Genomic DNA, 23,734 nt, shown 5'->3' with positions numbered 1-23,734 from the left:
GACCGGTCTGGTATCCTGTGTGATGTAGATTTTGACTTTGGCCCCTTTGAAAGTGCCCACACCTGGCTGAAAGAGATGTTCAAATCGCTTTATAACTATTGAGTAGGAGGTCCGTTCCTCTAATGACATGGCATGGACATCATCCCATTTCCAGTTTAGTTTTGCCAGCCAGCTTCTCCCCAGCAGTGCTGGGGGGCTCCGGGGACAATCCACAGGGGAAGTCGGTTCACTGTCCCTTTGTGTGTGACAGAGAGCATGGCGCTGCCGAGGACTGGTATGATTTCTTTGGTATAGGTCCTTAGTTTGGTGTTGATTGCTCGCATTGTCGGTTGATGAGGTGTGAACGGCCGTTCCTGTGGCTCTTGATGGCTTCTGCCTGCTGTCGAGAGCCTGTTCTCCTGGTTTTGTCTGTGTGTGGGGGTAGCAGCTTGTTTAGTGCTGTGAACTTCTTGTTCCGATATTTCGTTAGTTGTCGTACCTGCATTGTAAATCAACCTTGTTTCTTCTTCCCCTACCAAGAATGTCTGTGCAACCAGTGCTGCTGCCTCTAAGGTCAGGTTCTTGGTCTCTATGAGCTTTCGGAATAGGCCTGCATGGCCTATTCCTTCAGTGAAAAAGTCTCTCAGCATTTCTCTCCTCAGTTCATCGGAGAACTCACATAAACTAGCCAACCTCCGAAGTTCCGTCACGAAGTCGGGTATGCTCTGGCCCACACAGCGTCTGCAGTTGTAGAACCTGTGTCTGGCCATGTGTAGGTTGCTCGCTGGCTTCAGGTGGTCTCTTACCAGTGTGCTCAATTCTTCAAATGACTTGCTTGCTGGTTTCTCGGGTGCCAACAGATCCTTCATTAAAGCATATGTTTTCGAGCCACAGCTGGTCAAGTGATGGGCTCTTCTCTTGTCTGCCTTATCGTCGCCTAACCAGTCTTTGGTTACAAAGCTTTGCTGGAGCCTTTCTATAAAGTCCTCCCAAATGTCTCCCGCATTGTACTTTTCATCTGATCCGTTGTTCGCCATTCTGTGGATTCTGTAATCCCGTAACTCATCGCCACTGTAAAGTCCTGTCCCCTCAGTACAGATTCACACGAGGCATGTAGTAAAGTCAAGGTCACTCTGGACCTGCACCTTTATTTCACAGCTCTGGAATGCTGCACTTGCCTGAGACCTGTCCTTATATACCTGTCTCTTGCAAGTGCACCCCTGGTGGTAAGGTATGCTGGTGGTTACAGGTCATATCTTATTAGTCATGTATAGCATGTTAGGATACAGTTATATATAATAATGTAAGATACATGACAGACACGGAGGCAGGGAGACTTCTATGTTTGCCTCTGCCTCTGCCTCCGCTCCCTCCTTCTGTTTTTGTTTCTCGGGCCCAAGGCCGACTGCGGGTAGTAGATTCTCTTTGGGAGTGGGTCCTGTCATAGGATTGGTCACGGGATTACCTCGTGCTCACGTTCACCATTTTGGTGTTTGGGGCAAGCGCGGTTATGGGGTCATTTGAGTTTACTTAGTGACTCGCCTCAAGATGTTTTTTTCCCTCCACACCTTCCTTCTGCTCGGACGCACTCCCTTTCCCCCGCCGGAGGCCGTGTTGGTCTTTTTCTGACATCGCCCGTGCCTCTACTGGTTCCGACGAAAGCGGGTGGGGGAGGAGTGGCAGCGACACCAGCCTCGGCCACCTTAGGTGGTTTAACGGACTTGGAGGTCGGAGTCGAGGATGACTTGCTTCCACACTAGAAATGAGTTCTCAGGTGACTGAAGAGTCCAATGCGGGACCTACAGTCTCTGTCACAGGTGGGGCAGACGGTTGTTGAAGGAACAGGAGTGTGGGGTGCCTGGGTTGCCACGTGCTCCTTCCACTGTCGACGCTTGGCTTCAGCTTGCTCTCAGCGAAGAGGCTCGAGGTGTTCAGCGCCTTCCCGGATGCTTTTCCTCCACTTTGGGCGGTCTTGGGCCAGGGATTCCCAGGTGCCAGTGTGGATGTTACATTTTTTCAAGGAGGCTTTGAGGGTGTCCTTGAAGCATTTCCTCTGCCCACCTGGGGCTCACTTGCTGTGTTGGAGCTCCGAGTAGAGCACTTGTTTTGGGAGTCTTGTGTCAGGCATGCGGGTGATGTATCCCGTCCAGTGTGGCTGATCGAGCGTGGTCAGTACTTCGATGCTGAGGATATCGGCCTGAGCGAGGACACTGACGTTGGTGCGCATGTCATGCCAATGGATTTGCAGGATCTTACAGAGGCAGCATAAGTGGTACTTCTCCAGTGTTTTGAGGTGCCTGCTTTACATAGTCCATGTCTCTGAGCCATATAGGAGGGCGGGTATCACAACTGCTCTGTAGACCATGAGCTTGGTGCAGGGTTTGAGGTCCTGGTCTTCGAATACTCTCTTCCTCAGGTGACCAAAGGTTGCACTGGCACACTGCAGGTGGTGTTGGACCTCGTCGTCGATGTCTGCCCTTGTTCACAGTAGGCTCCCGAGGTATGGAAAATGGTCCACTTTGTCCCATGTCTCGTTGTGGATTTTGATAAACGGGGGCAATACTGTTTGATGGGGGCAGTTTGGGACGATCTTTGTCTTACGGTTGTTTAGTGTAAGGCCCATGCTCTCGTAAGCCTTGGTGAAGATTTTGACGATGGCTTGGAGTTCGGCCTCCGAGTGTGCGCAGATCAACCATCGTCTATGTACTATAGTCCAATGATGGAGGATGGGACGACCTTGGATCTAACCTGGAAGTGACGGAGTTTGAACAGATTCCCGTTTGTCCTGTAATTTAGCTCCACTCCAGCGGGGAGCTTGCCGAGGGCGAGATGGAGCATTGCAGCAAGGAAGATCGAGAAGAGCGTTGGTGCGATGACACAGCCTTGCTTGACCCCGGTCCGAACGTGGACTGGGTCTGTGGTGAATCCGCTGGTCAGGATCACGGCTTGTATGTCATCATGGAGCAGGTGGAGAATGGTGACAAACTTTTGAGGGCAGCCGAATCTGAGGAGGACGCTTCATAATATCTCTCGGTTGACAGTGTCAAGACTTTTATGACCTCGGTGGAAGACACGCCATTATTGGGCTTTGAAGGTCCTGAGGCTCCTGGCCCGAGTGGCCTGCAGCAACACACAGCGCGAGGGGCATCTTGGGGCAAGCTCCCCAGAGGTTGAGTCTGATCATGAGTTCTGCTCTGAGACACTCAGATGTGGACATGGACTTGGAGGCTATGTCAAGAGAGTCCATGGTAATTCACCATGAGCTTATGGCTGCATTGGAAAGCATCCCACAGAGCATGGATGCACTTGCATGGATGGAGTTCAGAAGAATGAGAGGGGACTTCATAGAAACGTTTAAAATTCTGATGGATTCAGACAGGTTAGATGCAGGAAGAATGTTCCTAATGTTGGGGAAGTCCAGAACCAGGGGTCACAGTCTAAGGATAAGGGGTAAGCCATTTAGGACCGAGATGAAGAGAAACTTCTTCACCCAGAGAGTGGTGAACCTGTGGAATTCTTGACCACAGAAAGTTGTTGAGGCCAATTCACTAAATACATTCAAAAAGGTGTTAGATGTAGTCCTTACTACTAGGGGGATCAAGGGGTATGGCGAGAAAGCAGGAATGGGGTACTGAAGTTGTATGTTCAGCCATGAACTTATTGAATGGCGGTGCAGGCTAGAAGGGCCGAATGGCCTACTCCTGCACCTATTTTCTATGTTTCTATGTTTCTATGTTGCAGGAGGCTGCCTCAAGTATTGGCCGAGCCTCCCAGCAGCCCATTGGGCCCATCCTTGACCGGCTCCAGAGGGAGATGGGCTCAACGAGCGACAGTGGAATCCCAGAGGTGATGCCGCGTGCCATGGCTGGCATGACAGTAGCTATCACATCACAGGCCGAAGCCATGCAAGGCCTTTGTGATGTGATGCAGTTATTGGTTACTGGCATCAACTCTCAGACTGCAATGTTTCAGACTCAGTGATCTGTGAGTCAGTCTCAGATTGATGCCATGCAAACACCAACTGCGGCCATCCTCTCTGGGGAAGTGATGGTGTCGAAGCAGGCCAGCAGTCTTGCTCCGGATGCTGAGAGGCTCTGCTGGAAATGGAAGGTGCTGTCCTTGCTCAAGATGACAGCATTCCGGCTCCCACCACTGCCACTCCACCTTTGCACCTGCCGCGGTCTATACCCCAGCCATCCAAGACTGCTGCCACCGATACTGAGGCAGTGCAGTCCGCTGCCGGCTCTTCCGGTCTCAGAGCTGGTCCAGGGTATCCTGCTCGGCTACCTGTCGTGTCTGCCTTAGAGACACAGCAGCCTTAAAACAGCCTTGCTGCAGGCACTGCGGCCCCATTAAGTAGGAGCAGTAGGCGTGGGAGGAGGTGTTAAGGAAGCGGTGGGAAATAAAGATTTTGGCCACCATGGACTGATGTCTTCATCCTGTAAATATCATTGTAAATATATTGTTGCTGTTGTTTGATGCCTGCTATTGGTGTATGGGTCTGGACCTAATATGGCACATTGAAGCTGGTGTGGAATTACAAATGGCAGGGGTGCTTGAACATATATTGCTCAAGTTGATTGTGTGTTATGCTGTTTCAAGGGGCATTTGTTACATTTTTTATTGGTTGTTGGTGAGGTTTTTTTGGTGTGCTGTTTGAGGCAAGACTTTTGGTGAAATTATTAAAATGTTTATTTGACCATTTGCATTGTCTATTAATGTGGAATTTCTCTGAGCCATTATCACAGCACATAACATGGTCAATATTAGCTGCTTCCATCAGCTTCCTCCATTGAAGAGAAACGATACATTATGAGCCACTGATGATTGGCCCTTGCAGCGGCAGCATTGCCACAGTGCTTCCTTCGTGGCTGCTGTTCCTCCTCCTCGTCTGGTTGGTCATTTGGAGCCTTGGCAGGCTCCTCTTCCTCTTTGTCCTCCTCCTGAGGTGGGGTTGCAATCCCCACGGCCAATGCCTGGGACCTCATTATAGTCAAATTGTGCAGCATGCAACACACCACAATGAATAGCGACACCTGTTGATTGCAGTATTGAAGGCTGCCACCAGAGCGGTCCAGGCATCGGAACTGTTGCTTCAGCACCCCTATTGTCTACTCGACTCTGTTGCGGGCGGTCGCATGGCTGCTGTTGTAGCGATGCTCCAATTGGGTGGTGGGATTGCTGAGAGGGGTCATTAGCCAGGTGGCAAGGCCGTATCCTTTGTCCCCGAGCAGCCAGCCATGTCCTTCCCATGCTGGCCTAAACATTCGTGGCACATGCTCTCATGCAGGATGTATGCATCCTGTGTGCTGCCAGGATAGCGAGCATTCACTGCGAGGATGCGCTGCGTGTGGTCACACAGCAGCTGCACATTCAGGGAGTGGTATACCTTTCAGTTTCGGAAGACCTCGGCATTCTAGAATGGTGCTCGCAAGACCACATGTGTGCAGTCAATGGCTCCTTGAACCATTGGGAAGCTTGCTATCCTGGCAAACCCATATGTCTGCTCATACGATTTATCCCTGCTCATAGGGAATGTTAATAATTGCATTGACCGTCTGAACAGAGTCCGGTAAACATGAACCAAATTTCCCGGCGGGACACAACAACCTCCGTGGATGGGTGGTGAGCCTTTCGGGGATCCATTAATGCCCCTAAATGAGCTGCTTCAAACCAAATTTCATGTCCACAGAGTGATCAACATAGGGAAAGAGTTCCCACATCCAGTAGCTGGGACTGAATAATTTAAGAAACAACTGGATACAAAAGAAGTGGGGGGATATATATATATTTTTTTTGGAGGGTCGAGTGGCCTCCATCATCAGTGATTATCTTGCTTGTGCACTAAATTGATAATAATGTACGAATTCTTCACATTTGTATTGAATTCCTCTGACTGTCAGTCAACTGTGATATTAGACCACTTATACAAAAAGGGTTCCATGCCTCTTAAAATAAAGTCGAATACATTCAAGGAAGAATTTGCAATTATATTGCACAATTCAGGCCCTCAGCACATCTATACAGCCAAAGATAACGGGAACGATAATGCCCACGCCAGTGTAACGGGACGGTAACCTACGAACCTGGGCCTATTTGCGCCCGGGTTGGAAGTACCGCCCCTCTCTGGGAATTTGGCCCAAGTGCATCAGAGAATAAGCGGAGTGTTGTCTGAGGCGCTCCCGGTAGCTGACCGTGCATCTCTGCACCACGCTGATGACATCAGCACTACACGGTCACTCCGCGTAGCCCTGACATGCCACAAAGCCCCACCCTTTCATTTGAAAGGGGAGGGCCGTTGCGAACTCTGCAGTCCCTTTCCTGGCACCACTGGGCCACCGGAGACTTTTTAGGCTGGGGCAGCGGCCCGGCCCCCAAAGGGGGTGTGGGGCAACATGATAGCAGCCCAGCCTTACCAACAGCCGCTATTGTTGGGACGACTGAAAAGTCGGCCGACAGAAAAACATGGCGGTCACGGTGCAAAGGCCCTCCCCTTTAAGCTGCGCCCAGGTGGCTCCTGTACAGCAGCATTGCACCCCGCAAAGCTATTGTTGGCATCGCCCCATGCTAGCCTCGCGTCCCGCGGGGCACAAAGGGGTCAGTGCAGGGTGATAAGGCACCAGCGCGGGGCGCAAAGCGGTCGGCCTGGGGCGATAAGGGGTCGGCGGGGTGATAAGGGGTCGGTGCACAGCGATGGCATCAACGTGTACACCCCGTCCCGAGACTAATCGGGAGGCGCAGCGCAAAGCCATTATCACCCCTACAATAATAGGGGCAATTCCGGGGGAGGCTTTTCCGTTGCCCGCCCTGGGGTGAAAAGGGGTTTGCAATTTCATGGTCAACGTCTTGCAATGCAGTCACCGTCATTATGTTGGCAAAATAATCCAAACACATGAGTTCAATTTCCACCATGGCAGCTGTGGAATTTAAATTCAGTTAATTAAATAAATCGGCAATAAAAAGTTCGTAATAGTAGTGATGACCATTAAAGTACCGGGTTGTCTTAAAATCCTATCACTGATGTCCTTTAGGGAAGGAAATCTGCCGTCCTTACCTGGTCTGCACTACATGTGACTCCAGACCCAGAGCAATGTGGTTGACTCTTAACTGCCCTCTGAAATGGCTGAGCACACCACTCAGTTGTAATAAACAGTTAGAAGAAACAATAGTAAGAATAAAACTAGATGGACCACCCAGCATCAACCTCGGCACCGGCATCGGACAAGACAACAGCACACCCAGCCCAGTCGACCCTGCAAAGTCCTTCGTACTAACATCTGGGGACTTGCCCCAAACTTGGGAGAGGTAGTCCCACACACTAGTCAGGCAAAAGCCTGATATAGTCATACCAACAGAATCATACCTTTCTGCCAATGTCCCTGACTCCTCCATCACCATCACTGGGTATGTCCTGTCCCATCAGCAGGAGAGAGCCACCAAATGTGTCATCCTTGTGGTCTACAGTTGGGAGGGAGTGGCTCTGGGAGTGCTCAACATTGACCCCATGAAATCTCATGGCTTCAGGTCAAGCATGAGAAAGTAAACCTCATGCTGGTTATCACCTATCTCTCTCCCTCAGCTGCTGAATCAGTATTCCTTCATGTTGAACACCACGTGAGAGAGGCACTGAGGGTAGCAAGGGCACAGAATGTACTGGACATGAGGGAAAAACCTACCTGGCCTCGTTCTCACCAATCTACCTGTCGCAGATGCATCTGTCCATGACAGTATTGGTAGCTGTGACCACCGCACAGTCTTTGTAGAGCCAAAGGTCTGTCTTCACACTGAGGGCATCCTCCATCGTGTAGTGTAGCACTACCTAAACGGGAGAGATTCAGAATGGATCTAGCACCTCAAAGCCGGGCATCCGTGAGGCGCTGTGGGCCATCAGCAGCAGGAGAATTTTATTCCACCACAATTTGTAACCTCATGGCCCGGCATATCCCTCACTCTACCATTAACATCAAGCCAGGTGAGTAACCATGATTCAATGAGAAGTTTAAAAGAGCAGACCAGGAGCAGCATCAGGATACTGAAAAATGAGCTGCCAACCAGGGGAAGCTGCAACACAGGACTACATGTATGCTAAACAATGGAAGCAGCATGGGAGTCAGGAGAAAGGCTCTCCACTGGCTGGAGCCATACCTAGCAAAAAGAAAGATGGTTGTGGTTGGCAGAGGCCAATCATCTCAGCCCCAGGACATGACTGCAGGTGATCCTCAGGGCAGTGTCCTCGGCCCAACTGTGGCTAACAAGGGAAATTAAGGATAGTGGTAAATCCAAGGAAGAGGCATATAAATTGGCCAGAAAATGCAGCAAACCTGAGGACTGGGAGAAATTTAGAATTCAGCAGAGAAGGGCAAAGATTTTAATTAAGAGGGGGAAAATAGAGTATGAGAAGAAGCTTGCCGGGAACATAAAAACTGACTGCAAAAGCTTCTATAGATATGTGAAGAGAAAAAGATTAGTGAAGACAAACGTAGGTCCCTTGTAGTCGGATTCAGGTGAATTTATAATGGGGAACAAAGAAATGGCAGACCAATTGAACGAATACTTTGGTTCTGTCTTCACGAAGAAGACACAAATAACCTTCCGGAAGCACTCAGGGACCGACGGTCTCGTGAGAAGGAGGAACTGAAGGATATCCTCAATAGGTGGGAAATTGTGTTTGGAAAATTGATGGGATTGAAGGCCGATAAATCCCCGGGGCCTGATAGTCTGCATCCCAGAGTACTTAGGGAAGTGGCCCTAGAAATAGTGGATGCATTGGTGATCATTTTCCAACAGTCTATCAACTCTGGATCAGTTCCTATGGACTGGAGGGTAGCTAATGTAACACAACTTTTTAAAAAGGGTGGGAGAGAGAAAGCGGGTAATTATAGACCGGTTATCCTGACATCAATAGTGGGGAAAATGTTGGAATCAATTATTAAGGATGAAACAGCAGCGCATTTGGAAAGCAGTGACAGGATCGGTCCAAGTCAGCATGGATTTATGAAAGGGAAATCATGCTTGACAAATCTTCTGGAATTTTTTGAGGACGTAATTTGTAGAGTGGATAAGGGAGAACCAGCGGATGTGGTGTATTTGCACTTTCAAAAGGCTTTTGACAAGGTCCCACACAAGAGATTGGTGTGCAAAATCAAAGCACATGGAATTGGGGGTAGATACTGACGGGGATAGAGAACTGGTTGGCAGACAGAAAGCAGAGAGTCGGGATAAACAGGTCCTTTTCAAAATGGCAGCCAGTGACTAGTGGAGTGCCGCAGGGCTCAGTGCTGGGACCCCAGCTCTTTACAATATACATCAATGATTTAGATGAAGGAATTGAGGGTACTATTTCCAAGTTTGCAGATGACACTAAGCTGGGTGGCGGTGTGAGCTCTGAGGTGGACGCTAAGAGGCTGCAGGGTGACTTGGACAGGTTCGGTGAGTGGGCAAATGCATGGCAGATGCAGTATAATGTGGATAAATGTGATGTCAATCACTTTGGGGACAAAAACGCGAAGACAGAATATTATCTGAATGGCGGCAGATTAGGAAAAGGGGAGGTGCAACGAGACCTGGATGTCATGGTTCATCAGTCATTAAAAGTTGGCATACATCGACAGCAGACAGTGAAGAAGGCAAATGGTATGTTGGCCTTCATAGCTAGGGGATTTGAGTGGAGGAGCAGAGAGGTCTTACTGCAGTTGTACAGGGCCTGGGTGAGGCCTCACCTGGAATATTGTGTTCAGATTTGGTCTCCTAATCTGAGGAAGGACGTTCTTGCTATTGAGGGAGTGCAGCGAAGGTTCATAGGACTGATTCCCGGGATGGCTGGACTGACATATGAGGAGAGACTGGAACAACTGGGCCTTTATACATTGGACTTTAGAAGGATGATTGGGGATCTCATAGAAGCATATAAGATTCTGATAGGACGGGACAGGTTAGATGCAGATGGAATGTTCCCGATGTTGGGGAAGTCCAGATCCAGGGGACATAGTCTTAGGATAAGGGGTAGTCCATATAGGACTGAGATGAGGAGAAACTTCGTCACTCAGAGAATGGATAATCGGTGGAATTTCCTGCCGCAGAGAGTTGTTGATGCCAGTTCATTGGATATATTCAAGAGGGAGTTAGGTATGGCCCTTATGGCTAAATGGATCAAGGGATATGGAGAGAAAGCAGGAAAGTGGTACTGAGGGAATGTTCAGCCATGATCTTATTGAATGGTGGCGCAGGCTCGAAGGGCTGAAAGGCCTACTCCTGCACCTATTTTCTATGTTTCAGCTGCTTCATCAATCATCTTCCCTCCATCAAAATCCTGGAATTCCCTCTCTAACAGCACTACGGGACTACCTTTACCACGCGGAAAGCAGTGGTTCAGGAAGGTGGCTCACCACCACCTTCTCAAGGGCAATTACGGATGGGCAATAAATGCTGGCCTTGTCAATACACCCACATCCCAGAAACGAATGAAAAAAGAGACATGGAAATAGTGGGAAGAGAGGTTTGAGGGTGATAGTTGGCCAAAACATGGAGGAAGTGAGGTAAAGATTCGAAGACGAATGTTGGTTTCAACAGAGAGAAAGGTGGAAGAGAGATTCAGAGACAAATGTTGGTAAAGACACACAGTAAGTGCAGGATAGGGGTTCAGCGATGAATATTGGTCAAGGCAGGGAGGATGAGGGAATGGGGGATAGAGTTGCAGGGTTGAATGGTGTTAAAGTTAAGGAGGAAAGAGGAGGGAATGGAGAGAGTTTCAGGGATGAATGTTGCCCATATTAGGGAGAAAGTGAGGGACATCGGTTCAGGAATGAAGGTTGCTCAATGTTAAGGAGGAAGCGGGTGGAAACAGGTTCAGGGATTAATGTTGTCCAATGTTAGTTGGAGGACTGCGTGCAGTTCTAGTCACCGTATTATAGGAAGGACTTGATTGCACTAGAGAGGGTGCAGAGGAGATTTACTAGGATGCTACCTGGAATGGAGAATCTTAGCTATGAGGACAGATTGGATAGGCTGGGTTTGTTATCATTGGAACAGAGGAGGTTGAGAGGAGACCTCATTCAGGTGTACAACATTTTAAGGGTTTTGGATGCTTATTTCACTTGGTGTAGGGGTCAATTATGAGAGGATTAGTTTTAAGGTGGTTGGTAGAAGGTTCAGAGGGGATCCGAGGGGAGACTTCTTCAAGCAGAGGGTTGTGGAGATCTGAAACTCACTGCCTGGAAGGGTAATGGATGCAGAAACCCTCACCACATTTAAAAGGTGCTTGGATGGGCACTTAAAGTGCCGTAACGTGCAGGGTTATGGACCTAGAGCTGGTAAATGGGATTAGACTGGAGAACCTCTTGTTGGCTGGCGCAGATGGTAAGTACTGCAGAGAATCGAATATGTCCAATGTGATTTCCTGGACTAGTTTTGATTGCCTGGATGGGTCAGAGAGGAATTTTCCCAGATTTTTTGTCCCCAATTGGCCTGGGTTTTTATCTGGGTTTTGTCTCTCTCAGGAGATCACATTACTCTGGTTGGGGTGGTGTACAGAATGTTTCGGTGCAAGGCGTGTCGCAGTTGTGTAGGGTGGACTGGTTGGGCAGTGGTTAGCTTTCCGCTGTTGTTCATTGTTCATAGGTTTATATGTAACCTTCAGGGCTGCTGACCGAGAGCCATGTGGCTCTTTGTTGGCCGGTGCAGAGACGATGGGTCGAAATGGCCTCCTTCTGCACTGTAGATTTCTTTGTTTCTCTGTTAAGGAGGAAGTGGGGGAGACAGGTTCAGAGATGAATCTTGCCCAAAAGAGGTAGGGAGGGAAGAAGAGAACGTCCCAACAAAGTTGCATTTGACAGTATGAAGCTTGCGTCAACATTTCACTATTACCACACATACCAAGAGATAGAGAGATCCAGGAGGTGTCATCAGTCACATGCCGGTCAGTATAAATACATTGTCGCACAGTGTCTGATAAGTTTTCATCTCTGGCAGAGAGGATGCGCTTGAGTTTGGCATTGGCGCAGGTTCTGGCCCTGGCCGTGCTGTGGGTCGCCGGTGAATCCAACACCAGTATCGAGTGTCAATGCTCGAATCCGTCTCTGTGCCAACCCGTGGCCGCACACATTCAGCACCAAGTCGAGGTGGGTGTCGAGGGCCATTAAATTCCCTCGTGTAAAAGTTATTTTACTTTAAGTTGTCTGTTGAAGTGTATTGAGCAGCAGCCCTTGGAATGGACATTGGGATGTGAGCTCCTTCCTTTCTTCATTTTGTTCCTCTCACCCGCACTGTTGTGGAAGATCTGAGAGATTCTCCTCTTTAGTTTGTTCTTTCTGGTGTGAGGGTCGTTCTTCACCCCCTGGCACTTTCCTCCTAGGGGACCGAGATGGGGGGCTCGGGCTGTGTTGTACTGGGGACTCAGGCTGTGCGGGGTTATGACAGAGGGCACTGGTTGGGTTTGTTTGGGAGGCTCGGGCTGGGTTGAATTGGGTTGGGGCCACAGGCTGCATTAGGTTGAGTTGGGTGCATCGGGCTGGGTAGGGTTAGGTTGGGGGGGCACTGGGTTGGTTTGTTTGGGGGCTCGGGATGAGTTGTGTTGGATTGGGGACACAGGCTGCACTGGGTTGAGTTTGGGGCATTAGCTGGGTTAGTTTGTTTTGGGGGACTCGGGCGGGGTGTGGCTAGGTGGAGACACTCTGATTGGGTTGGCTTCGGTTGGGGGCGCTGGCTGGTTTGGGTTGAGGCTGGCAGGTTCGGGCTGGGCTGGGTTGGGTGGGCTCGAGCTGGGTTGGTGGATTTGGGCTGGGCTGTGTTGGTGGGCTTGGGCAGGGCTGGGTTGGGGGGGCTCGGGCTGGGTTGGTGGATTTGGGCTGGGCTGTGTTGGTGGGCTCGGGCTGGGCTGGGTTGGGGGGCATGGGCTGGGCTGGGGTGGGGAAAGAGATGGCACCGGTAAAGTCCAGCCTGTGTCAAGGGGATAGGGATTGCTGACCAAGTATCCGGAAAAGGCTGAGGGGTGTGGGTTGGGATCGGGAACTGGTGAAGCTCATGGATCTGTGCAAGGGTCAAGTTAGAATATGGTGGAAATGCAGAGTATCATATTATAATGCGTATGTTAAAATGTTAATGTTGGTATAGTTGCAGCCTGTATAAAATAGGACAATCGATTGAACTGTGCAAAGATATTTTCATAAGTGCAACGTCAATAAAATGTGCTTTTTTTAACGTGAAGTTTCTTAAATGACATGTGATCTCCCTCTTACTGCCTAATGCTATGGTTAAGATTTGTGGTTTGCACAGAATATTGACCCCAAAACATCTGTTAAAAATTCTGCAATCCCATGCAATAAAAATGGGATTTGACTTAATCAGTCAATGTAAAGTGTGACCCTGGCCAGGATTAAACTGCATATAACTTATCAGATCTTTGAAAACAAAACATTGGTGGCAAATGACTATGTAACTGATGTAGCTGATGAGGTTAGCATTTACTCCAGAATAATGTTACTAAGTGGGCAGTGTGGCAGCAACAAGAGCACCACCAATATAACCTGCAGGATAGAGGTGTTCACCAGCCCTCCCTGATCACATAGCCTGGGGACAGTTATATTGATTGGGAAAATCTATATTTTTAAATGCCGATTGACTGCTTTATTTTTGTACTAGGTTGTTGTCTTTGATATTGGTGGAAAGGATTGGAAGCATTATGACTGGTCTCAGGTCACGACTATTATACCCGTGAGAACGTATGACCCTGAGATTTTGTGTCGCGCTCATGCAAATGACGTTCGAGTTCTCCTGATAGGTAACTCATTTTATCACCGAAAAAACCACAACGAGATATAGGGCTAAAAATTGATTACCGCCCCGTTTGGCGGCGGAACACTCGCTCGGCGGGATATTTTGCAGCGGGCACAGAAGTCCCGACCCGCTCTCTAAATTGGGGTTACCGCCCCCGAAAGGAAGTGGAGCTTTAAATCCAGCACTCCACTTGCTTTTTGGGGCAGTACTGGGGCACATGCACTGGGCCGCATAGCTCTGCCGTATAGGTGGGGCTCATCCCTAAATTAAAGAGAAGGACCAAAGCTGCAAAGTCTGCAGTAAAAAAATAGTCCTACCTTGACCACCGGGTTGCAGGAGCCCCACGCCAATAGCCCGGCACTCAAACAGAGTGCCTGAATGACCAATCACGGTGTGGACCCACGTCCAAAGTGGCAAAGGGCTGCACAAGACAATTGGACAATTTTAATTGACCCACCCACCACCTCCCTTTTAACTCGTGCCCCGCTAGCGGCAGGCCGCCTGGTATGTATCCCCTGACGCTGTCGCTGTCATCGCTTGAGGTCTCTAGATAGAGTATGTGGGAAGGGCCTATTTCCCTTAGCAGAGAGATCAATAACCAGGGAGCATAGATTTAAATTAATTGATAGAACGATTAGAGGGGAATTGAAGAGAAACGTCTTCAGCCAGAGAATGGTGGGGGTCTGGAACTCACTGCCTGAAAGGATGGTAGAGGCAGAAACCTTCATCACATTTACAAAGTACTTAGATATTCACTTGAAGTGCCATAACCTACAAGGCTATGGATCAAGAGCTGGAAAGTGGGATTAGCTCTTTTTTGGCAGGCACAGACAAGATGGGCCAAATGGCCTCCTTTTCTGGCATGAACTTCTCTAATTCTAGGATTATGTGCAAAGTCCTGTTAATAAGATGACAGGACAGGCATTACTAGATTTGAACACATTAGAATTGGTAAATTGGTAAATTGGTAAATTGGTAAATCGTTGACACAGAACTTTGAATAGAAAGCTGAAAGGACATACGTGGATTTTAAAGCCTTATAAATAGATAGTTGGAACATTTATTCCCTGGCACTGCAGCAGTATGCCACGTATTCTGAAATTAGGATGCAGTTAAATGAAAGCCCTCCCCAATTATGTCCCGAGCCTTGGCCCAGCACACACGTTACACTCTACTGTCTCTGGCTGACTGAGATTTCTTCTCGTACACCATCAATGGCAGAGACTTCAGCTGTTATTGACTTGAACGCTATCTGAACCTCTATGTCTTGGTATTTCTCTCCCTATCTTTGCAAGCCCCCTCAAAACCTCCCTCATTTAATGTGCTTCCCTCAAGTGTCAGCCTGGCTCTGTGGCAGCACTCTCTCTCTCTCTCTCCTCTGGCTCAGGAGATTTTGATGTTCTTCAGGACTTGACACATTTGAGCAGTACTGAGAGAGGGCTGCATTTCCAGAGGTGCTGTGTTTCAGATGATACATTAAACAAAGGCTCCAGCTGCCTATTCAGGTGAATGTAAAAGACCCCATTGACACAATTCGAAGGATAATGGTCAGTTCTCGTGGTGCCCTTGGCAACATTTATTCCTCAACCAACACCACTAATGCACTTTATCTGGCCATTTGATAGTATCATAGAATCATAGAATGATTACAACACGAAAGGCCATTCAGCCCATCTACCCCATGCCGGCTCTCTGCAGGACCACCTCAGCTATGTCGCTTTTGATTATTTTGCCAATCACCTTAAATCTGTGCTCTCTGGTTCTCGACCCTTCAGCCAATGGGAACAGTTTCTCTGTATCTACTTGGTCTGGACCCCTAATGATTTTGAACACCTTTCATAAATCTCCTCTCAATCTTCTCTGCTCAAAGGAGAATAGCTCTAGCTTCTCTAGTTTATCCATGTAACTGAAGTCCATCATCCCTGAAATTATTCTCATAAATCTTTTCTGCACCCTCTCTAAGGCCTTCACATCCTTCCTAAAGTGCGGTGCCCAGAATTGGACACAGTACTTAAGTTGGGGCCTAACCAGTGATTTATACAGGTAGATTATCATTTCCACGCTTTTGTACTCTATGCCTCTATTCAGGAAGCTCAGTATCCTTCAAGCATTTTTAACTGCCTTTTCAGCCTTCAACGATTTATGCACATATACCCCTAGATCTCTCTGTTCATGCACCCCCTTTAGGATTGTACCATTTAGTTTATATTTCCTCTCCTCATTCTTTTGACAAAAATGAAACATTTCACACTTTTCTGCTTTAAATTTCATCAGCCACGTGTCCGTCCATTCCACCAGCCTGTCTATGTCATCTTGAAGTCTATCAATATCCTCCTCACTGTTCACTATACTTCCAAGTTTTGTGTCATCTGAAAATGTTGAAATTGTGCCCCGTACACCCACATCCAAATCATTAATATCAAGAAAAGCTGTGGTCCTAGAACCAACTCCTGAGGAACATCTCTGTATACCTTTAACCTCCACTTCGATAAACAAATATTCACCACTACTCTCTGTTTCCTGACTCTTAGCCAATTTCATATCCATGCTGCCATTTCCTGTTTTATTCCATGGGTTTCAACTTTGCTCACAAGCCTATGATCTGGCATTTTGTCATATGCCTTTTGGAAATCTGTATACACCACATCAACTGCATCATTTTAGGCAGTCCCTCGAAATCAAGGAAGACTTGCTTCCACTCTAAAAGTGAGTTCTTAGGTGACTGAACAGTCCAATATGGGAACCACAGTTTCTGTCACAGGTTGAAGGAAAGGGTGGGTGGGGAGGCTGGTTTGTCGCACGCTCCTTCCGCTGCCTGTGCCTGTTTTCTGCATGCTCTCGGTGACGAGACTCGAGGTGCTCAGCGCCCTCCCGGGTGCACGTTCTCCACCAAGGGTGGCCTTTGGCCAGGGACTCCCAAGTTTCGGTGGGGATGTTGCATTTTATCAAGGAGGCTTTGACTGTGTCCTTGAAACATTTCCTCTGCCCATCTTGGGCTCACTTGCCGTTTAGGAGTTCCAAGTAGAGCGCTTGCTTTGGGAATCTTGTGTCAGTCATGCGAACTATGTGGCCCGCCCAATGGAGCTGGTCGAGTGTGGTCAGTGCTTCGATGCTGGGGATGTTGGCCTGATCAGCATTACCCTCATCAACCCTTTCTGTTACCTCATCAAAAAACTCGATCAAGTTGGTTAAACATGATTTGCCTTCAATAAATCCATGCTGGCTTTACTTAATAATCCACACTTGTCCAAGTGACTCTTAATTTTGTCTCTGATTATTGTTTCTCAAATCTTCCCCAGTACCAAGGTTAAACTGACTGCCCTATAGTTGATGTCTTTACCTTTACACCCTTTTTTGAACAAGGGTGTATCATTTGCAATTCTCCAGTCCTGGAGCACCAACACAATTTCTAAAGAAGGTTGGAAGATTATGACTAATACCTCTGCGATTTCTTCCTTCACTTCCCTCAGTGTTCTAGCATCCATCCCATCTGATCCTGGTGACTTATTTACTTTAAGAACAGCTAGCCTTTCTAGTACATCATCTTAATCAATTTATATCCCATTCAGTATCACCTTTACCCTCCCTTTCATTATGGCAGCATCTTGTTCCTTGGACAGATGCACTGTACTCATTCAGTAAACCTTCTGCCTCCATGCATAGGTCTCCTTTTGGATCCCGAAATGCCTCCACCCCTCTCCTTACTACCTGTTTACTATTTATATGCCTATAAAAGACTTTAGAATTACCTTTTGAGTTCATTTCCTATTTATGGGACATTAATTGGGTACAACTTAGCTACCACATCTGCTTATAAGACAATAGTGATTTCACTTCAAACATCATTATTTGGCTGTGAGTCACTTAAGGACATCCTGAGGATGTGAAAGGCACTATGTAAATGCAAGTTCCAGCTAAATCTTCCTCTCCTACTTACTACTTGTTGCACTTCTGTCCTGTAAAATGCCTTGGGCTCTATGTTCTACAAATGATGCTGTATAAATGTCAGTTGTTTCTTCTTTTTTCATTAGGACGTATAACACAACCGCTTTTATACAGCCCTGCAGTGCGAGCACTTTGGATTAATGAACAAATACAGGTGGCAAAAAGGCAATTTATGGATGGAATCATTTTTAGTTATCAGCAAACTTTATCAGCTCAATCAGTGTTTCAAACCAGACTAATTGAGCTGATTCGTGACACCGCACGAATCTTCCACCGTGAAATACCTGGATCTCAGGTAAACAACGACAACTTGTATTTATATAGCGTCGTTAACATAAGAACATAAGAATTAGGAACAGGAGTAGGCCATCTAGCCCCTCGAGCCTGCTCCGCCATGGCTGGTCTGGCCGTGGACTCAGCTCCACTTACCCGCCCGCTCCCCGTAACGCTTAATTCCCTTATTGGTTAAAAATCTATCTATCTGTGACTTGAATACATTCAATGAGCTAGCCTCAACTGCTTCCTTGGGCAGAGAATTCCACGGATTCACAACCCTCTGGGAGAAGAAATTCCTTCTCAACTCGGTTTTAAATTGGCTCCTCGTATTTTGAGGCTGTGCCCCCTAGTTCTAGTCTCCCTGACCAGTGGAAACAACCTCTCTGCCTCTATCTTGTTAACGTGGTAAAAAATCCCAAGGTTATCTATGTCGTTAAGGTAGTAAAAAATCCCAAGGTGCTTCACAGGAGTGTTTTAAGGCAAAACAAATAATTTGACACCAAGCCATGTAAGAAGAAATTACGGCAGATGAACAAAAGCTTGGTCAAAGGGTTAGGTTTTAAGAAACATTCTGAAGGAGGAAAGAGAGGAGAGAGGGGGAGAGTTTGCTTGAGTTATAATCAGGGTTGCTCAAGAGGGCTGAATTTGAGGAGCGCAGGCATCTCTGGGCGGGGGAGGCTGCCTGAAGGAGATTACAGAGATAGGGAGGGGTGAAGACATGGAGGGAATAGTAAACAAGGATGAGAATTTTGAAATCAAGGCATTGTTTAACCAGTGGACAATTTAGGTCAGCGAGCACAGGGGTGATGGGTGAGTGGGACACGGGCTGCCGTGTTTTTGATGACCTCTAGTTTACGTAGGGTAGAATGTTGGAGGCCATCCAGGAGTGTATTGGAGTAGTCAAGTCTAGAGGTAACAAAGGCATGGGTGAGGGTTTCTGGCAGCAGATGAGCTGAGGCAGGGGCGGAGATGGGCGATGTTACGGAGGTGGAAATAGGCGATTTAAGTTATGCTGTGGATATGTGGCCGGAAGCTCAGTTCAGGATCAAATGTGACACCTAGGTTGTGAACATTCTGGTTCAGCCTTGAACACATGCTAAGGAGAGGGATGGAGTCGGTGGCTAGGGAACGTAATTTGCAGCAGGGACCAAAGACAATGGCTTAGTTCTTACCAACATTTCATTGCAGAACATTTTTTCTCATCCAGTACTGGATGTCGCACAAGCAGTCTGACAATTTACAGACCATGGAAGGGTCGAGAGAGGTGGTGGTCAGGTAGAGCTGGGTGTAATCATCATACATGTGGAAACTGATGGCGTGTTTTCGGAAGATGTCGCCGAGGGGCAGCTTATAAATGAGAAATAGGAAGGTCAAGGATAGATCATTGGGGGACACCAGAGGAAACGATGTGGGAGTGGGAAGAGAAACCATTGCAGGTGATTTTCTGGCTCTGATTAGATAGATAAAATGGAACCAGGCGAATGTCCCACCCAGCTGGATGGTGACAGAGAGGCATTGGAGGAGGGTGGAATGGTCAACCGTGTCAAAGGCTGCAGACAGGTCGAGAAGGATGAGGAGGGATAGTTTACCTTTGTCATAGTCACAAAGGATGTCATTTGTGACTTTGATGTGAGCCATTTCAGTCCTGTGGCGGGGGAGTAACCAGATTGAATGGATTCAAACATGGAGTTAAGGACAAGATGGGCACAGATTTAGGAGGCAACAACACAATTAAGGAATTTGGAGAGGAAAGGGAAGTTGGATGGTCAGCAGTTTAGTGGGAATAGGGTCAAAGGAGCAGGAAGTGGGTCTCATGGACAAGATGAGCATGGAGGGGTCAAGAGGGGCTATCAGAGAGAAACTGGGGAGAGATGTGAGTTCAGGGCTAAGGCAGGGGGGAACCTCAGAGGAAATTTGGCCCGGTGGGTGAGGGGAAGGAAGGGAAGTGGCAGAGGCAGCTGATCGGATGGTCTCCAAAGAACAAATTGCAGAGGCTTTGACCATCAGTTTCCAATCCTTTCTGGTTTCAGGTGTGGTGCCAGGGGATTGGATTACTGCCAATGTGGTACCTATGTTTAAGACGGGAGAAAGGGACAGACTTTGAGTAATTACAGGCCAGTCAGTCTAACCTCAGTGGTGGGAAAATTATTGGAACAATACTGAAGGACAGGATAAATCTTCATTTAGAAAGACATGGATTAATCAAGGCTAGTCAGCATGGATTTGTTAAGGGAATGTCATGACTGATTAACTTGATTTAATTTTTTGAGGAGGTAACAAGGAGGTTCAATGAGGGTAGTGTGTTTGATATAGTGTATATGGATTTCAGCAAGGCTTTCGATATGGTCCCTCATGGCAAACTGGGCATGAAAGTAAAAGCCCATGGGATCCAGGGCAAAATGGCAAATTGGATCGAAAATTGGCTCAAAGGCAGGAAGCAGAGGGTAATGGTTGATGGGTGTTTTTGTGATTGGAAGGCTGTTTCCAGTGGGGTTCCGCAGGGCTCAGTGCTAGGTCCCTTGCTTTTGGTGGTATACATCAAAGATCTAACTTGAATATAGGGGATATGATTAAGAAGTTTGCAGATGATACTAAAATCAGCTGTGTGGTTGATAATGAAGAAGAAAGCTATAGATTGCAGGAAGATATCATTCAAATGGTCAGATGGGCAGAACAGTGGCAAATGGAATTTATTCCAGAAAAGTGTGACATAACATGTTTGGGGGGGGCCAATAAGGAAAGGGAATGCACATTAAATGATAGGACACTGAGAAGTGTAGAGGATCAAAGGGACCTCAGAATACATGTCCACTGATCCCTGAAGGTAGCAGGCCAGGTAGATAAGGTGTTTAAGAAGGCATACGGAATGCTTGCCATTATTCCAAGGGATAGAATACAAGAGCAGTGGGGGGGTTATGCTTGAACTATATAAAACAGTAGTTAGGGCACAGCTAGAGTACTGCATGCAGTCCTGGTCACCACATTACAGGAAAGATGTGATTGCACTGGAGAGGGTACCGAGGAGATTTACGAGAATGTTGCCAGGAGTGGAGAATCTTAGCTCTGAGGACAGATTGGATATGCTCGGTTTGTTTTCCTTGGAACTGAGGAGGCTGAGGGGAGACCACATTGAGGTGTATAAAATTATGAGGAGCCTAGATATAGTGGTTAGAAAGGGCCTATTTCCCTCAGGAGAGGGGTCAACAACCAGGGGACATAAATTTAAAGTAATTGGTAGAATATTTAGAGGGGATATGAGGGGAAATTTCTTCACCCAGATGGTTGTGGGGTTCTGGAACTCACTGACTGAAAGGGTGGCAGAGGCAGAAACCCTCACCACAATTAAAAAGTACTTGGATGTGCACTTGAAGTGCTGCAACCTTCAGGGCTTCGGACATAGAGCTGGAAAGTGGGATTAGGCTGGATAGCCTCTTGTTGGCCAGCGCAGACACGATGGGCTGAAGTGGCCTCTTTCCGTGCTGTAAACTTCTAATATTCTATGATGAGCTCCTCACACTTGTTGTTGGAAGTGAGTGTGATGGAGACAAGGGAGAGGGGTTTAAGAAGGAGGTTGGCAAGAGAGAATGGTAACTGGGGCTTATCTTTGCATTCCAGATTGATCCTGGAATAGTGAACAGTATTGACAGACAAGAGTCAAACCCGATAATGCTTTATGTGGTCCAGACAGATCTGGCAGTGAATGGCTAAACCTGTTGTCCAACACATCCGTTTAAACCTGTGCTCTTTGGACTTGAGGGAATGAAGATGAGGGTCGTACCAGGGGGTACAGCCAGGGTGAGAGAGAATAATGGTTTTAATAGAGAGTAGGGCATCAAAGGTGGTGATGAGGGTGTGGATGAGCAGATCGGTGGCTGCAGAAATATCATGGTGAATGGAGGGACAAAGGCTGGACAGATTGGAGTGGATAAGTGCAGTTGTAAGAGAGTTTGGAGAGAGTTTTTTCCAGGTGCAGATGTAGAAGGAAGTAGTGTTGGTCGGGGGAAGGGGGATGTGGGTGGAGGGCGATACAAAGAAATGGTCAGAGATTACCTGATCTGCAATTGACACGGTAGGAATAGCAAGGCCACGAGAGATGGCAAGGTCAAGGGAGAGGCCGTGAATATGGGTTGGGGAGTTCACATGGAGGGAGAGATTAAGGGAGGATAGGAGAGTAGTGAACTCAGTGGAGAGGCAGCATGATGAATTGAGATGGAGGTTGAAATTACCGAGGATGAGAAGTCGCTGGGTGCAGAGGCTGAGGGAGGAAAGCAGTGAGGATATATCCGTCATTACATTTTTATTGTGCTTGGATGGGTGGTAGAGAAGGAGAATTTTAAATGAGAGGTGAGAGGGGTGGAATAAGGTGAGATGTTCAAAGGAGGAGGAGGTGCAGGAGGAGTAGGGGGATAGACCAAGGTATGATTTGGTGATGAGAACCACATCGCCACCACAGGGGCCTGGGCAGGGCAAGTGGTGGAAGGTATAGCCGGGTGGGGAGGCTTTATTTAAAGGTAAGGGGGCTGAAATTGCCCGGTGCTGGAAACGGGGCGCACCTACTCTGGTTGTCGTGTTTTTACCAGCGTGCTGGTTGCGGTGGCCTCTGGAATGAAATTCCACCCTTTGGCTTTTTTACCCCGGCGGATCAGAAGTCGGTCATAATGGGGGTGGAATTACGGCAGTGAGCACACTGGAGCTGAGGAAGTTGGGGGCGGTCGTGGTGGCCGCTGCTGTCAGTCATCAGCCGGGCACTGATGACATCATCACAGTGCAGTGTCACCATGGCTCTCCCCTTCAATTAAAGGGGAGAACCTGCGCGATTGTTTAAGTTCAGTCCACTGGGCCACCAGGAAATGTTTAGGCCAGGCCAGTGGCCTGGCACCCAAGAGTGTGTGCCAGGTTTCCTGTTGGCGGCCCGGCCGAACCCGGGGGCATAATTGTTGGCCCGACATGGCAGTTGGCCGACAATAAAAATAACATGAATGCCGCGGCAGTTAGTCCTCCCATTTAGTGGGAGCCGCACTGCCATTTTACAAGGATTACAGCTTTTGGCACCACTTGGCAGGAGCAATACTTTTTCGGCGGAATTTTGCTATCGGGGGACACATCGGCAGTGTGCGCTCTTATGATGCACTTAGGATGGATAGACAGTAGTGGTGTGGTGGGAGGGGAGTGGGTCACCACCGAGATACCGCAGTAGCAGATTTCTTAAATTGGTGGCCATTACATGAAAAATAGGCGGCCATTGCACTCCGCAGCGTGGCTGCCGATAAGACCGTAACAGGGCTTCAGGGAAGGGGCAATTTCAGACCCAAGGTGTCATCACCCCCCAGCCAAGTTTCCGTCAGGGCCAAGATTTCGTGCAGTCATCCAGAATAAGCTCATGGATGGCAAGGGCTTTCTGGAGGGAAATGCGGAGAGGGTCGGTGATGGATGATCCACTGCCGGCATCCACAGGGTCAGCACTTGGAGGGATGAGTTGGACGAGAGGAGATTGGCAAGGTTAGCCCCCCCATGGGCTAGCTGGGTGGCAAGGTCTGTGGGAGAGTGGGATGGGACCTTTGGGGACACTACCCCTGAGGAGTCAGCGACGAGTGCCACGGTGGGCCCTTCGGCGCATACCAAGAGAGGCACAGAGAGAAGCTGCAGGCTTATCTAAGAGCGAGCCGAGCCTGCGACGGCGGCAGGAGAGGAGGAAGGTCGAAGTGTAACGAAGGGTTGGAATAGGGATTTTGGAGGAAAGAGTATCCGAGAGAGGGGAGTTGCA

The 23,734-nt window shown here is 48.2% G+C and overlaps 1 protein-coding gene across 1 annotated transcript in view; it reads left to right on the top strand.

Annotated features, from left to right (window-relative positions):
* The first annotated feature begins 7,818 nt into the window (after positions 1-7,818).
* The window catches only part of LOC139268370 (di-N-acetylchitobiase-like), a 65,880-nt gene continuing 49,964 nt past the window's right edge, over positions 7,819-23,734 (top strand). The window contains exons 1-4 of the mRNA XM_070886440.1: positions 7,819-7,951; positions 11,947-12,095; positions 13,615-13,753; positions 17,781-17,989. Coding sequence (XP_070742541.1) covers positions 7,819-7,951; positions 11,947-12,095; positions 13,615-13,753; positions 17,781-17,989 — 630 coding nt within the window. The remainder of the gene's footprint in view (positions 7,952-11,946; positions 12,096-13,614; positions 13,754-17,780; positions 17,990-23,734) is intronic.

The sequence above is a fragment of the Pristiophorus japonicus genome, chromosome 8 (assembly GCF_044704955.1).
Source record: "Pristiophorus japonicus isolate sPriJap1 chromosome 8, sPriJap1.hap1, whole genome shotgun sequence".
Taxonomy (NCBI): domain Eukaryota; kingdom Metazoa; phylum Chordata; class Chondrichthyes; family Pristiophoridae; genus Pristiophorus; species Pristiophorus japonicus.
The sequence above is the reverse complement of the archived record's forward strand: the minus strand, read 5'-3'. Positions and strand labels throughout refer to the sequence as shown.